The following is a 17917-nucleotide window of genomic DNA, read 5'->3' on the forward strand; positions in this document are numbered from 1 at the left end:
GGATTGTTTCATTTGCTAAAGTATATTTCCCAAAAAATTATGCCTTTTAAGCAAATTAAAATTATTATGAAACCTCAGAAAATGGGAATGGTAAACAAAATACGTATAGGAAGTTTTTTCGTTTAATTCAACAACAGAAAAAAAAAACCCTGTTATCAATTGGCGCAAGTAAAAAGAAAGAATAGCAAGACAGAAATAATTCCGGTACAGACGTCACTCCACTTACACAACATTTTGCAGAAAAGTTGCCGAGGGTGACAGACGTGATAATGAGGATTGAGAGAAAATATATGTGAGGCGCGGAATAAATTGTTTGGCGGCAAATTAGGCGACAAACATTTTTTCTTCGAGAGTAAAAGGTTCTGTAAAATATCCAAAAATCTTACCTAAAATGGCACTCTTTGCAGGTCCATGAGGGCAGCTACTGTAATTATGTTTCAGCCAATATACACCAAATCCTAACCAAATAACTTCAATGAAGAGTATACCTAGAGTAAAAGTACGAAGATAAAATTGAGAAAAAAAGTGACTAGAAAAGAAGTTTAATGCTTTATATATTTCAGAATAGTAGTACTCATAAATTCATAACCCTTAAACAATTAAGCACCACTTACAATATTCAGCATAACAGTTGATAAGACAAGTCAATAAATCGGTTTGTCCCCCTCCCTTTGTTTTTGGTTTAGTTGAAAATCAGCAAATTATCTTTCACTTATTTTAATTGTTCTTGCTCTATCCATTTGGTCGGATATGACATTTTTGCACGGGGCATTAAGATTTGTACGCGTTACGGGCGTGAACACGTAAAAAAATGTACAGTCACATACGCAACATGTGCAAATGATTATTTTTTAAGTACAAAACTTTTTTTTTTAAAAATTGATAGTTTATATAATGATACATTGTGGTTCCCTTAATTGAAATATCCATGAAAATAAAAACCTAAGTTTGAAATTCTACGAATAAAGTGCAATTGTATGAGTAAAAATATCACACCGTGCAAATGGATTAAAGATGAAGCTGTTAATAAAACTTGTTAGATGAGAAAACAAAACTTGCTTCTGTCTATAAATATGGATAAAATATTTATGAGCTTGGCAGGGTGCCATTGTTCAAGATGAGCGAAACGTTATTACTGGTTATGTTAGTAACCAGAAAACCCTATTTCAAAGAGAATCTGACGGAGCTTGGGAAGAGAAAAGCTGAAGTTTTTTTCCCGTGGAAATTAGAAGTGGAATAGATAAGTTTATTTTCGAGCTGCTGTTTTTGTTCGACGTATATAATCCATAAAATAGGAAAATTCTTTAGATGTTTAGTATTTTTTATATTCGTAAGGAAATGATGAATAGGAAGTTCAAGGAAATACTTGTATGTTCATTATATGAAGGGTGGGCAAAGTCTAAAATCTAGGACATAGGCGAAAAATGAGGAATCAGTTTTTATTTTCCAGAACTTTAGAATTATATTTAAATTTCTACGCGACCAATCATGTTTCAAATTTTCTTATAAATTTGAAAATAACTTTTTCAAACTTAAAATTTAAAGCAATAAAGAAGTTGGACGTAATTTTTATGCAATAATCAAACTGTAGTGTTCTTGAGAATGGTGAAATTATTGAAAAAGATGATGCAGGTAAAAAGTGGAATAAATTTTTGATTTGCATTATAGATTTGAAATCAGATATGCTACATTTGCATTAAATTTGGGGTAAAGTTAGAGCTACTACTGTGAAATAGGCTAGATTTTTAGAATATTTTATCCTCAAATTTTTAGATGCCAGCGCTGACAACCTAGACAGTATGGTGTAACTTCTATTATTTGTCGAAGTCTTGAATACATACATACATACACTGCTTGACAATTGCTAAGGAACAAGTGATTTATGCAAATTTGTACCTCAACCACCTGGCCAATGGAAATAAATTCAAGTTCAGATGGCATGGTAGACCAAGACTCGTTATCTGTATAAAAGACAGTGCATAGACGCTCGAGATTCGTACGAAAACTCACGCTGTTTGGTTTTTAACAAAAATAGAGCTGGATGTTAAAAAAGGTTTTTCTCTGAAATTCTGTTTAGCTCTTGAAATACTTAAGAGTAAAATAACAGCAAGACATCATTTGAGTATCTACGATCGTGGACGAGCGGTTGGACGAGTGGAAGCAGGTCAAAGTGTCACCACTGTGGCCGCTGCAATGGGTGTATAAAAGAGTGCCATCTCCCGATTGAAGACGGCCGCTGAAGGTGGAAATGTTTTGTAAAAGCATGCCGGGGGTCGTGGTAGGAGCACCACACCTGCAGAGGATCGCTATGTAGCCCTCGTTGCAAAAAGGAACAAAAGTTTCACTCTTGGACAGGTAGCTGGAAATCTAACAACCGCTACCGGTACGCATGTTTCTGCAAGAACCATCTCACGGCGAGTAAATAATGTCGGTTTGTATGCAAGGAAGCCCGTACGTTGCATCCAAGTTCAAACACGCCATTGTCGAGAGAGATTACGCTGGTGTAAGGAACATGTTGGTAAGATCATCAAAATTGTTCTAGAGTGATGTTTTCTGACGAATCTCGTTTCAGTGTGACAAGTGATTCTGGTCGCCAACTTCTGTGGAGAGAACGTGGAACACGTTATGCACAAAAATTTGTTCGCGAACGTGATCGGTACGGCCCAGGCGTCTTGGTGTGGGCAGGCATCATGCACAATGGCAGAACACCGCTTCACATTTTTGAATATGAAAGTGATACGTCGCAAATGTATTGCAGAGATGTTATACTGGACCATGTTCGTCTTTTTAGGGGGGGGGGGCTGTAGGTCCAGACTTTTTCTTTACGGACGACGATACACGGCCACACTGGAGCATTGAAGTGTAAGACACACTGCAAAGTGAAACCATTCTCCGTATGCAGTGGCCTGCTTACTTTTCCGACTTAAATCCAATTGAACTTGCCTGGGAGGCGTGTTGCGCGAAGAACTGTCCCTCCCAGAACAGTACAAGAACTCAAATCCGCATTGAGAGAGGAGTGGGAAAACATCCCATAAGCACTCCTCAATAATCAGTGTGGAGTATGGAAAACAGATGTAAATTGTGCATCAGGTATCCCTGGTAATCATACATCATATTAAGGTACTCATGTCTCCATCATTCTGACCTAGATCATTTTTTTTATGGTTGTATGAAAATCATCCAAGTTGGATTATTTTTTTATTTTTAAATTTTTACTTCATTGATGCAGTAATATCTGTATTATTTTGTACTTATAATAAAGGCAGATCCTCCCTACTAACTATGTATTTCGTTCCATTTCTTTAATCATTATCTATTCTTAACTATTCCAAAAAACGTAATTGTTCCTTAGCAATTGCCAAGCAGTGTACATACATTCATTCATTACGTGCAAACTCTCACATGTATTCATTGAGGGGGAGGGGGCAAAAACAAAACAATACTTATATTTTAGTGTCGCTATGGTGTGGGAAAGTTGCGATTGGTGAAGACTTCAAAAAAATAAATAAATAAATAATTAAAATGGTTAACGTTTCCCAATTGCGCAATAAACCTGAAAATTCAAAAAAGTTTCAAAGTTTGTTTGTAATTTTTAAAAACGTTTCGATTCAATGTTTTAATACTATTAGATGGAAAGGTTGTGACTGGTGAAAAAACACGCTAACACAGATTTCTTAGTCAAAAAGTTAGTCCTTAGTAACATAACTACACTAGGATCACTGCAGATCCTTAAAAGTTAACACAAATGTGTTTTAAAATTTACGAACAGTGTTAAAAAAATGCATTTTTCTTAAAATTAATGGGTTTTGGAAATTTAAAGGTCATCTGTAAACATAAAAATAATTATTTTTCTAAAATAGTAGTACCCGTTGCAACTTTTTTATCCTATCCACTATAATATTAAAATCTGTTCGCGTCCGTCTGTCTGTCTGTCTGTCTGTCTGAAGATCGATCTTGTCGAGAACCGCTGCGAATCGAGAGTCAAACCAAATACCGATCAATTCGAAATTTTCCAAAGAAAACAATAGGACCAATCTCGTAATTGTGCGACATTAATTAGCGGATATATTAATTTAAACGTTAATTAACATAACGTTATTCAGGAATTTTTATTTCTTTCCTGTTGCCATTTTGCATATGGGTGAGCAAGTAAAATTCTAATTTTTGTTTTAAAAGAGATTTTTTTGACTGCTGTCCAAATCTTAAAACATCGTTTCCATCTAGAATTTCATTTTAAATTAGTTTAAAATTGGTTGCTCTATTCGAACATAGCCTTTATTTTATCGTCTGTCCTTTTTTTATTTTTTACATTCAACGTTCTTAACTCTTTTCAGCATATGAAAGTTGTTTCTTTAGCTATGTTTATTGATTGTAGTGTAAGTTTTTCATTCACCGGCCTCATATTTTGGTACATTTAGAATGTGCGACTAATTATGTTTATTTTGTTGAACTTTTTCCCGTCACATGGGTGAGTTTTCGAATTGTAATAACTCTCTTTTTTCTTCCTGTTTCTATTTTTGAAATACAGTTTGTATCGTTAAAAGAGCATGTTAAATTAAGATTGTTTGGATTTCTTTAAGTGAAACAGAGTTGAACAAAAAAGATCGTTTTTAAGGATTTTAACTAAAGCTAAATTGGATTCTGATGACTTGAAATTAAATTAATGCTTATTAGTATTTATTTAGTCTTGGTGCTTTAGTTTCACGTTATCAACCAAAAAGTGTGTGTCATTTTATGTAAAATGCTGATTGTAATTGTACATAAATATTTCAGGTATAGTCTATCAGATGTAATTCATTTTAACGTGAGAGATTATAGTTGATAATGCATATATTTTCATCTTTTGTGTTAATTGAAAATACTCATAACTTGTATCATTGATAACTATGAATAACGTTAAAGAGATATTTGCCAAAAATATGCTCTACTGATGTTTTGCAAACCTTGCATTACGCGTATTTATTTACTCCTTAGCGCTTTAGAAACTGATGTCAGAGTAATACAAATATATCAATTGGACATCTCTTTCATTTTTTAAGTAGCCCGTGCAACGCCGGGCACGCAGCTAGTAGTATTAAAAGACCATTGATGCAAAGATGTTTAAAAATCACTAAGTTACGATACAATTCTACCTTTTTTTGAATTTTCAGGCTCGTTGTGGGATTGGAAGATATTATCCAATTTCAAAATATTATATATTTTAAGTCTTTTTCTAACGCAAATTTTTTGCCTTCTAGCATTAAAAAACCCCCACTGAAACTAGAATTAAAAAAAAAAAAAAAAAAAAAAAAAACACACACACACGCACAAAGGAATAATGACACTTTTAATTTTTTTCAAATTTTTAGGCTCGTTGCTCGATCGCAAAACATTATCAGATTTACTTTTATTTACATATTTATTTGTTAATGTATTTATTTATTTCATTTTATTTTTTTATTTATTTTATTTTATTTTGCTTCTGTGCAATTCCACCGTCACATACGGAACAATCGGACTCCCTAATTTCCCCTACTGGATCTTCCTTTTGGATCTTAATAACTTAACTAAATAGGAGTGAGTATAATTTTTTTATCAGTACATTTTTGATACAAGGGGCCTCCGTGAATCTATGGTAGAAGCTTCGCTTCATATACCGGAGGTTGCGGGTTCGATTCCCGCCGGTGTCCTGGGTGTTATTTCCTCTCTATGTGCTGTAAATCTTTCATGTGTTGCCTTATCTGTTAATAAAGAAATCCAACCTTTCGGGGCAATGGCACCAATATTTTCATAGTAGTTTATTACGGACACGTCAACAACAACATTTGATACAAAGTCACTGCTGATGTAGTTAGATTTTCAGTAAATATTTTTGTTGTTTAAAATTTAATCTATTTGCTTGCGTCACGTGTAAGGCATCTAAAGTCAACCTCTTGAAATTTTCTGAATGAATTAGTTAATATTTTTGCTCCAGCAATGACGAGACAAATGCAGCGTTTCGAAAGCTAAGGTTCTAGTGTACAGGGGGAAAAATCTAACTTGTTTAGAAATAGTAATTTAAAGCTTTGGAAAAAAAATATGTACAGATCCATTCCATAAATTAGTTATATGCATTTTTGAGTGAGTTAAACTAAGTTTTGAATTGCGCATTCAAAATCATCCACATGAGATATTTAGCGAGGAAAAAAAGCTTTATAGAAAAATCTGCTGCCAATTTTTGCTCAAGTGTGATTTCAAATAAATTTTTAGAGGTTTGTTTTTACACTTCCCCGGTAGTGGGGAATTTACAATTTTACCCCTTAGATTATTTTTCCCCCTCTAAATATTTATTTTTTCGAAGCTAGAGACGCTCGCTTTAAATTTATTTTTAACTAGCTGCATTGCCCGGGTTTGCACGGTCTACCTCGAAAATAAAAGTTATGTCAAGTGAGGCATGTTCAACAATCAGGCTTCAATTAGAGAAAAAAAGTACTGTAAAATTTCCCGTCAAAATACTCATTCTTAAAGAAAGAAAACGGCAAATAAAAAATTCTCGAATAAATTAAACGCAACCCTCCATAAGTACAACTAAAATCCTTAAAAAAAAAAAAAAAAAAAAAAAAAAAAAAAAAAAAAAAAAAAAGATAAATCGGCAAATAATTATCAAAAGGGGAAATTTTTACCTCGAAAGAAAAACAAAATTTTATTTAGTCACAGTCCAGAAAAAAAAAGTGGCAACCTTCTGAATTGCTTTCACACTAATTTAAAATAAGATCGCGCAAACGATAAATTTCCGACACAAAATTTCTGTTCCATTAGGCTTAAAAATACTTTTAAATTTTTTCCCGGTGATTTAACAGCCTTGTTTGTTTGTTTTTTTTTAATTCGAAGGAAATAATTCAATTCTAGGGGTATTTTTTACGGGCTTTCGAATAGTGCTAAATTCGAACTGATCGGATAACTATTCCAGGCAGAAAGAGCCATTAAATGCCATTTTCGGGCCCTAAAATTAAAATTCGAACGGTTTGGTACTTTTTTTGGTGTTCGAAACCCCCCTACGTTCCTTCTCGGGTCCCAAGTACATCCCTGCCAAATTTGGTCGAGATCTGACGAAAACTGTGGATTTGTATAGGGAACATACACAAACACATTTATATATACCAATCAGGAACACTGAAAATAGCTTCCCAAGAAAGAAGAAAGGTACAATCGCGAAATTTTGCATATAAGAAGAGTGACATCTGATGTGCAAATTATCCAAGTTTGGTGTCAATGCGCATGACCGTTTACCCTACAGTATCGGTGCAATCGGGAAAAAGGTGCTATATAAACCAGTGCATAATGAGGGATTTATAAATGTTATGATTACATACCGATTGTTGGAGAGCCTTAACGAGTGAAGGATGTCAGGTCGATTAGTTAGAAAGCGTTTCTTACAGTTAAGCGAATTTGAGAGAGGTTTGATCATCGGCATGAAAATTGCAGGCTGGTCGCCGAGCTGTGTTGCTGCTCAGGTGGAACGTTAGGAGTGTTCCGTTAGAAACTGTTGTAGGCGGTGGACACGGGATGGTACCCACGTGCAAAAACCGGGTATGGAGCGACCAGGAGGTCGACGAGGAGAGATAATCGAAGAATCGTGTGGCAAGCACTAATAGATCCCGCAGTAACTCGTTCCACCAAAGCAGACGTAGGGGTAGCAGTTGTTCCTCGAACCATTTCTAAGCGTTTTACGGCACTGAATCTGCAGTCCAAGCGTTGTTTTCGCGTACTCCCTTTTCCACCAAAGCATAGGCAACTCCGTCTACAATGGTGCGGAGCCACAGCGATGTAGGATGTCACTGATTGGCAAAAGGTGGTGTTCAGTGATGAATCCCGGTTCGTTTTGGGGTCAGATGATAACCGCGAACGGATGTGGAGGTACCCTGGAGAAAGGAACCATTCAACCCATTTCATCGCACTACACACTGCCCGAACAGCGAGCATAATGGTCTGGGGGCCATAGTCTATTATAACCGATCCACTCTAGCTGTGGTACGTAGACCCTTAACGGGCAAGCGTTATTTTAATCACATTCTGCAACCACATGTAGGACCGTTCCTAAATAGTCTCCCTGCGGTAATTTTCCAGCAAGATAATGATTCGCTCGCATAGAGCTAGATTTGCTCAAGACTTCTTACGTCCTTTTGAGACTCTTCCATGGCGAGCTGCTCCCCCGACTTGTCCCGTATAGAGCATGTATGGGATCAGCTGAAATGCCAGACGCCGCCGTGCATCTCTGTGCAAGATTTAGAAGTCGCTGTTCAAAATTTGCGGATCCATCTGCCTCAGGACAACATCAGACATTTAATTAGCTCAATCTCGGTTCGTGTTACGGCATGTATTGCAGCAAAAGGGGGGTGCAGCACGCTATTGAAGTAGCACTGTATTTACCTCATTTCTTAGCCTGTATTTGTTTAATTGCCTGGATTTTCGGATCAAGTGTCTCTCTCACCTGCATTATTATGTATATTAAATTTCACTTCAATCCAATGCTTCCTTCTTGGAGCGCTATTTTCAATGTTCCTGAGTGTATATATTCTTTGTTCCACTTATATGTATATATTAGAGAGAGAGATTTATGATGGTAGGTTTCATTACTGTTGTATTTAATCTGATCGGAATTCTCTCTTTTAGATTTACTTTATTTGAGATTTGTCTATGCTTTTTTAGGAACTGGTGTACTTATTCATAATGTACTTTTAAAGCGTATGGTCGTTCTTCAACAATATTTTTATGGTGCTGTTGTTTCAACAATGACGGAGTTTTTAAGAGAGACTGTTGACGTTATTTCGAAGATTTTCTTTATTGAAAATTAGGTTTTCTGGAACTTATCTAGATAGATATATGTAAGTAAGGGTTGACGTTATTTGAAAATTATTGCCCTTATTCTATCAAGGAATTTTTAGAGAATGATTTTACTATTGTAATGGACATTTTAAAGGAAGTTTTCATTTTTGAACGGAACGTTTTTGAGGATTATTGTCCTCATTCAAAGTGAAATTTTCAACGAATGTTGTCCTTTTTTTTTAACTTTTCATGCACAAAGTTATTTATTCAACTTTACTATACAAGTATCATACTTACTGAGTCTAACATATAAAAGATACTGCATTGAAGTCCTTGGAGCAGTCACAAGTATAGTTCCTCGCATACTGACCCACGAAATGAATGTTTCGACTATGATACAGCCTGACATAATTACCATGTATCCTAAAACGTGCTCGTAGAGTTTGCTTGCACATGTTGATTCATCGTTGAAATCTGTCGTACTCAGTATTATCGTCAAGACGACAAGCCTGCAAGAAAAAGTAAGATTATGTAAAATAACGCTATTAAGAATATGAAAAATACAACATCAGCCAAAACTGTTAGCAAACTTTTTTTAAAATGAACAGTGAACACGAACAATTGGATTCCTAAATGCAAGACTCGATTATGTGTCAATTTTCAAAGCACTGTTTTTGTTTTAGCTAATGTTTTCATCTGCAGAATCTCCATGTGTTTGTATTTTTAACAATAAAATAGCAATATCCGATTAAATAACTTAAGATCCGTTCATATTATTTCATAAAAAACATAAAAATCAGTTATAAATATTTCGTGATTTCAGTACGGAGTAGAAGTTATGCTATAAATATGATGGAAATACGTAAACAAAGCTAATTTTATTACAGAGAAACAGAGTATTCCATTGCTTAATTGACTAATAATTAAGCTCATGCCCAGAAAAAACAAACGAGGAGTAATTTATGAAAAGGGAACATATCCACATTTTATAAAAATTCATTTTATGACATTTTCTAAATCTTTCAGATGACCTTTATCAAATCACTTACTCTCAAAATGTCCAAGCCTGGAAAATCCTATTTTATTTAAGGATAAAATGTGGCTTTTTGATCAAAAAGGAACAAATCCGTCCTCTGCATGTTTTATTTTGAACAAAATGGGACATATCCTAAAAGAATCTGTAGCACGAATACTTTTAGATCCGAAGGAACACATGTCCAAAATTCTCAACTTTAATCCACTGCTTTTAGGTTCATGTACTTTAATAAGAGAAAATGAGAAGGTGAAGCATTAGATTTTTGATGAAATTGGAATTTTAAACATTCAGGTTTTCGTTCAAAAGGGCACATATCCAAAATAAAGATGGCGATATCTCCTTGTTTTTTTTTTACACAATCATTTCTTACTCTGGGCCATGATTTGCTGTGCTTTTATGCTCCATTCTGTACCCAGAGTAGTTAATAAATCTATTTTGCTCTTAACCTAATTTGTTTTTCTCAACTCCTGAACATTTTTGGAAAATGGATATGTTCCCTTATGATAAATTAGTCCTCAAATGAAATGTTCTTTTAACGTTTTTACAATCGCACATACATTTATATTCTCAAACTCTCCCCTCCACGTATATGTGTAAATTCTTTTATTTGTTTATTTATCCATATTATACAACATTACATTGCTCATCATATTCCCCCCTACGTACCACAGATGTGGTTTACCGATTGAGTAGGGCCTTGGAGACAGTTTTGCGTTAGCTTTAGCTATTTAAGCCTTTGTTACATGCTCTGAAAAAGTGTGACGCATGTCAAACGGAAAGTTATCAGTAACATTTAGATTGACCATTAAACCAGGAAAATCATTCTGCTATTGAAATTTTCCTGACTTGTTTCAAATTTCTTCAAAGCACAAATGAGTTCAGAGAAGTTCATCTTTAATGACTTCTGTGTATCTTACTTTTAAATCTCCCAGGCCAGCAATGTTGGCGGCACTGCTTCCGATCAAAGAAGATAAGATAAGCACACTGCTTCTGAACAAACAAGATAAACCAAGCACACTATTTTGATCAAAGGTAATAAATCAAGCACGCTGCTTCTGATCAGAGAGGATAAACAAAGCACACTGCTTCTGATCAAAGAGGAAAAACAAAGCACACTGCTTCTGATCAAAGAGGATAAATAAAGCACACTGCTTCTGATCAAAGAGGATAAACAAAGCACACCGCTTTTGATCGAAGTGGATAGCCAAGCAGAGGCAGTGACACCAAATTTAGAGTGCCTTGTTCAGTAAGATCTTATTTAATATCTTCAGGAAATTTTAAGAGGCCAAGACTTCCTCTTTAAATTTATTTATGTTCTGAAGAAATCTGACGCATGTCAAACGAAGCGTTATCATAAAAATTTTTTAGATGAGCACCAAAATGGCTCTGCTATTGAAATTGCTAAAAGAATATTATTTTAATTGATTATTATTGTGTATTATTAGATAAACAACTGAAATTAGACGTTAAGAAGCATGCCTTAACAATTCGGCCACATTCCGCAAAGAATTTGACCTAAATTAATATGCAGTACAGTATATATTTTACAAAAAATACAGGAAACTTACGTTATTCCTGTGGCGGTGGAAAAGTAGTAAATTAAAAACCTTGCGTAAGGACACATTTTTTAACATTGAACGAAATTTGTCCATCCCTTCACTTTATCAATTTTAAAAAGCCAACAAAGTACTTTTTTTAAATTAATTTATATATGATTTTAAGGAAAAAACAAATTTCAAAAGGGAAGGTGTATTCTTTTAAAAATGTACCAGTAGAAAAATGAAACAGCAATATTTAAAAACTTTAAATTTTTTTTAACAGGAACTTTGAAAATGTATGTATTTAAAGGTCATAGTTAAGTTTAAAAATTCTGAAGCATCCCTTAATTGCTTTCCAACATAAAAACAAAATATATTAAATAAAAAATCTATTTTCTTTTGCAGAAAAATAAACTAATTAAACTACAGCTCGCCACACGCATTGTTAATAGGAAAAACCTTTAATTCAGTTATGATAAACATGCAATTAATGAATTCCCTTTAGTGCCAGCAGAATAATCGAACTGTAAAAACCAGTCATTAGTCGGAAGCTTTTCAGTTGTGAACAAAGTAATTACATTTCTTTCTTTAAAATAATTAGCGTTGAATGTTAACAAATGAGCCAGGTTAGTTAGTCTATTGTTTATTTATTTTACTATGTTCATTTTTTTATTTATTACTATTATTATTTTTTTAATTTTAATATGTTTTGTTTACTATTATTATCATTGTAATTATTTTTATACTTTTAAACAAATATTTATTTTTGTTAAATATAAATATTTGTTAAATGTCTTAAATAATTACTTTTGTTATTTTTTTATTTCATTTATTTATTATTTTTTTATTTATTTTTTAAAAATTTTATTTAATATTTTAGAGCGTCTAATATTGGCAGTTTTATTGAAGTACAAATAACTTTGAATTCTGAGAAAGCGTTAAACATAGAATATTCAACTCTTTGTTTTAAGATAGTGAAATAAAACTTTTTGGAAGCAAAAACTCGAAAACTAATGCAGTTGGCTGATGTAATAATTTTCAATAACGTGACTGAGAAATTTTCTAGCCTTTAGAGAAAATACTAATGCTAAAACTCCTGTTTATAATTTTAGAAATTTAACGTACAATAAGTATGTGAGATATACACACGAATTACAAAAATGAACAAGTTTTTAGTACAATCTAATACTGAGACTATCAATTTATGTTATGTACATGTTTGGTGCAAAGAAAAAACGGAAAACATCTCATGATACAGGTTGTCGAATAATATTCTTTTCTTTTATAGTCTTCAAACTACAAGTCTTCAATCTGACCTCCACGGAACCCTTGGTTATCTTGGAACTTTGACCGGAGTTCCGCAAGTGATTAACATTTGCTTAGTCAAGGAGCAAAATTTAAGCAAAATTTCAATTTTTATAAAACATCGCATTTGGCTTGCAAAATTAAATATGAATAAATAAGTCGTTAAAAATGTTTCCTCTTTATCAATTTGTTTTAATTTAAATATTGTTTCTTTTGTTTATTATTCATAAATACTATATTCTAGAAAAACAAACAAACAAAAGAAAAACAAACCAACAACATTAGCTACCTTCAGTTAGTTACCGCCCTATAGCCAGGGTTAAGGCAGAAATACATGAAATACACCGCCAGCTCAGTCAATTCCAGCCGAGGACTACAGTTTCTTAACTTACATTATTCTGACTGAGCATTAATTGACTGAGCTGGCGATGTATTTCATGTATTTCTGCCTTAGCCCTGGCTGTAGGGCGGTAACTAACTGAAATTACCATGCCTTGCCTTCAATCTTCGAGTTGCACAGAACCATTGCTTCGGTCACTCGTCTGGTCAGTGCTAATTCTATATTAGCTACCAGCTTGTTTGGCACTCTTGGCTTCCTTAAGAGGTTTTCTGCCTCCAGCTTAATCACTTCCTATGCTGAGTGCTAATAAGCATGAAACTGCAGTCCTCGGCTGGAAATGACTGAGCTGGCGGTGTATTTCATGTATTAGCTACCTTACCATTTATAATTATATAAGATGTTTGTATTGTGATAAAATGAGGATGCGATATATATATATATATATATATATATATATATATACACACAGGGTGTTCCGTTTCAACCTGCAAGACCTTTATTTTCCCAACCGTTTGTCCTAGTTGCATACTTCCAATTACAAAATTTCTCAAAATCAGATGCAGAATTAAGATATTGAAAGTTTGAAGCAAAAATAAAAATAAATAAAAAAATGCAAAATTTAACTTTTTATACAGCCCCCAGGTTTCCTAACTAATATTTAGGGAAATAATCTCCATTGAAAAATATATCCAAGTTTGAAATTAGTGCGACCAATATTCACGGAGATATGAAACGCAGCTTTTTGTGACTTACCCCACTTTTCACTCGCTGTCAATAACACCTTTTGGGGGAAAATATAGCGGTTAACAAGTGTTTAAAATTATATGTGTGTATAGAGTGCAGTTTTTCAAATTTTTTGAGGTTTTGTATTGTGTTTTTGCGTATATCACGGCATAACATTTGCATTTATTTTTGAATAGCAATGAAAAATATGAATACCTTGTTTTTCTTACTTGGACGACCTGTCATTCTTCTGAAAGGGCGATAAGTTCCAATCTTATCTTCTGTATGGTGCCTTAAAACTTTGAACTGGAATATCTCCTTGAGTTTTGGTTGCACAACTGACAAGTTTTTTGTGTCAGTAATAGTTTTCAACGGAGATTATTTCTCTAAATGTTAGTTAGGGGACCTAGGGCCCGTATAAAAAGTTAAATTTTGTATTTTTTGACCAATTTTTATTTTTGTTTCAAACTTTCAGTATCTTAACTCTGCATCTGATGTTGAACATTTTTGAAACTGGAAGTATACATCTAAGACTAGCGGTTGCGAAAAAAAAAGGTCTTGTAGGTTAAAACGGAACACCCTGTATATATATAAATTTTATTAGGATAAAGTTTTGACATCCTATTGTTTTCTGCTCTTTCATCGCGCAGTTTCTTGAGGAAATCGGTAAGTTTCCCGAAGTGTATATGATTGCTCACACCTGCTCTAAATTATCTCAAACTGTTTCTTAGTTAAGAAAAAAAATATAATAAGTTTAATCTGTGGAGCATTGTGAGAAAAAACTTTGCATTGATAGATAATATTTTTTCCAGATTTATGTTCGGTTAAATACGTAAAAAAGGATTATAGATATTTACATATAATCTTTTAATAATAATTTCATCATTAGCTGTAAATTAATGCTCCACACTGTAGAAAAACTACTTTCAAACAGCTCATAACGGTGTCCAAAGACTAGTTTCGCATTATTTTGGAAAAAAAAAATCATTTGAAAAATAATTATTTCTTTAATACCAGCGTAGGAATTACAAAAAAAAAAAAAAAAAAAAAAAAAAAGCGTATTAGCGATCTCCTATGAAAAAAGGGAGACAAATTTGTGACTCTCTCGGAATTGAACCGATTTCTACAAACAGAGAACTAGTACAAGAGTAAAAAATATGATCACGAAACTGAGCGATGATTTATTAACCACTAGCACAGAATCCGCACTTCTCTGCCCGTAGTAGAAAATTAAAAGGTCATTGGTTCGCCTGTATATTAACAAACAATAGACGATGAATTTTTCACCAATATGCTATGTTAGTTTGCTAGTTCATGTTATGGTATTTCGCTCGTAAAATGGGCTTCAAATTGGAATAGAAAAAGAACAAAATCGATTTTTCGAAAAATTGCTTTGAAGTGCTCACTTCTATGGTACAAACTAATTTTGCGCCAAATTTTATGAAAATTGGACCAACGGTCCAGGCGCTATGCGCGTAGCAGGCAGAGATCCAGACATACAGACTTTTAGCTTTATTATTAGTAAAGATAAAGAAAACGCGAGCATCAAATAAGCAACTGAAATCAGAAAACTTCCATTGGGAGTTTTGAGGAAGTTAAAGCTTTTCTACATAGTCCGACGCATTATAAAATGCCACAAGGAAACATGTCTAACTATTTGACAATAGAGATACAAATAGATACAAATAAAAATAAACTAAGAGTATTCATACACAATAACCAATAAAAATTTCTCCTCCTGTGGGAAAGATCCCTATATATATATATATATATATATATATATATATATATATATATATATTGTTACAAATCCTGTAAATAGTAATTATTGTAGTAACGTAACCTGTAAATAATTTCCCGTAATGAATATACAACCCCTTAACATATGGCTAAAGTATACAACCCCCTATTCTTTTTATTTTCATTGATAAAATTTGATAACGGTCTACGCATTTCTCGAAGCAGAAAGAATGTTGTGGAAAATTCTTGGATGTTTATAAAAGCCGTTAGCGATGGATAAACAGTTAGTTTCGATTGATATTTCGAACTGAGAAGATTTTTGCTCTGTTTATAGCGAGGCATTTCGCTGTGTTGTTTTCGTATTTGGAAGTAAATACGTGTGTAAACGTTGAGTTTACGGTGTTGTGTGATAATTGCTTAATTGCTGATGAATAATTTAGCAGTTGTTGAAGATCTTTCCTGTACATAGTGTAAATAAATTTCCTGTGTTTTTATCAAGAACTGTGTCTTCATTTCAAGAAAGTGGAAGTCGCACCGAATCCGTTACAATTTGGCACCCAACGTGGGGCTACTTCAGGACTTTCTTGCAGTAAGTGTGACTTTGGACATTTTTTCATAAAGACTTTTTAAATTTGGACTTTATTTTTATGGTGATTACTCGCGCAATGGATGAACAATTAAAACAACTGCTTGATGCAATCAACTCTGTGAAGAGTGATATGGCGGCTAATCAAGAACAATTAAAAAGTGACTTGACTGCAAGTTTTACAGCTAATCAAGAACAATTAAAAAATGATATGGCAGCTAATCAAGAACAATTAAAAAATGATATGGCAGCTAATCAAGAACAATTAAAAAATGATATGGCAGCTAATCAAGAACAATTAAAAAATGATATGGCGGCTAATCAAAACCAATTGAAAAGTGATTTAACGGTGCTGAAAAATGACCTAGTTTCTAACCAAGAGGAAATTAAAAACGATCTTACTTCGGTAAAGACTGTGATGGAAAATAAATTTAATGAGATAGAGCATCGAGTTGATGCTATTGAAGAAAAGTTTGAGGCAGTTGAAGGCCGATTCATCGCAGTGGAAAATAAAATCAAAGAGAAATTTGAAGAAAAATAAGGTTCCGTTGAAGGCCGATGCAATGCTGTAGAAAATAAACTGGAAGAAGAAGATAGAAAATTTCATCAACTTAAAGAAGACATCTTTAAAGACCTGGAAAGGAGATTGGCGACCGCGGAAAGCAGCTCTGTACAGTTTGGCGCTCCCACATCGGTTGCTCGACCGTCCATTAAACTTGCCACATTTGATGCGAAAACTTCGTGGCAGGTTTACAAAACTCAGTTCATGATAGTGGCGGAAGCGAACGGATGGGACTCTGCTACCAAGGCCTGTCATCTTGCAGCATCCCTGAGAGGTGACGCAGCGGACATTCTCCAGACCCTTCCGGACAGCCAGCGCCTGGATTTCGCCGCCCTCACATCTGCGTTGGAGCTTCGCTTCGGTGAGAAGTGCCAGAAAGATTTCAGCCGACTCCGGTTGAAGTCCCGTTTCCAGAAAACCGGGGAAACCCTGCAAGAGCTTGCGGCGGACATCGAGAGACTGTCTCATCTTGCTTTTTACGACTGTCCTGCGGATGTTCGAGACAACCTGGCACTCAACTACTACATCGACGGGGTTCGAGATCCGGAAATCCAGAAAGCTCTACGGATGGCGGATGTCAAAGACCTGAATTCTGCTGTTGTGTATGCGATGAGATACGAGGCCGCCCAAGAAGCAACCCGTGTGGATCGCCATCTAATCCGGACTCAGGAAGCTGATGAGTCTGATTCCAGGGGGCTTATTACGAGCTCTTCGGCTTCGACTTCGAGAAGCTAGAAATCTCACCTTTCTCATTCCGAACGAAGTCGTTAGGCGTATTACGAATTACAAGTGAGAAGCATACTCACAGTGGGAAAGACTTGCCGTTCGGGAAAAAAATATGACGTCGTTTTGTAGGCGTGGTGTAAGATGAACCAATAAGAGATTGCAGCGTGAAAATTTGAAATGGTGTTTCTATGCGTTCTCGTTTCATATGGATTTTGTGAATTTTAATAGTGGCTTTGTTTTTTTTTTCATCACATGTTAAACATTTTTTTTATAACTAATGAAATTTCAAAAATAATTAGAGATACAAAATTTCCGGAAATTTTGCGGCGGTGGGGAAAAAAAAAATTTTTGAATTAAAATGGAAAATTTGATTTTTTAAAATTTAAAATGTATTAATTGATATATTTTATCAAAAAGCATTTAAAATTCTCAATATTTGAAGGTGTATGCAATCCATGGTATTTTTTTCTTTCAAACAGATGTATACATACACCTTTTGCTATTAAACTAAATTCGCCACTAACTTTCTTTGTTCTAACTATCAGAGATTATCCAAATTACACAAATTAAACAAAAC

General features: G+C 34.1%; 1 protein-coding gene across 1 annotated transcript in view; it reads right to left on the bottom strand.

Moving 5' to 3' along the window:
* Nucleotides 1–17917, bottom strand: part of LOC129231020 (diacylglycerol lipase-alpha-like) — a 175791-nt gene that overhangs the window by 134297 nt on the left and 23577 nt on the right. Inside the window, exons 2-3 of the mRNA XM_054865266.1 lie at nt 9082–9293; nt 387–488 (exon numbers count right to left, since the gene is read on the bottom strand). Coding sequence (XP_054721241.1) covers nt 387–488; nt 9082–9293 — 314 coding nt within the window. The remainder of the gene's footprint in view (nt 1–386; nt 489–9081; nt 9294–17917) is intronic.

Source organism: Uloborus diversus, chromosome 10 (genome assembly GCF_026930045.1).
Source record: "Uloborus diversus isolate 005 chromosome 10, Udiv.v.3.1, whole genome shotgun sequence".
Classification (NCBI taxonomy): Eukaryota; Metazoa; Arthropoda; class Arachnida; order Araneae; family Uloboridae; genus Uloborus; species Uloborus diversus.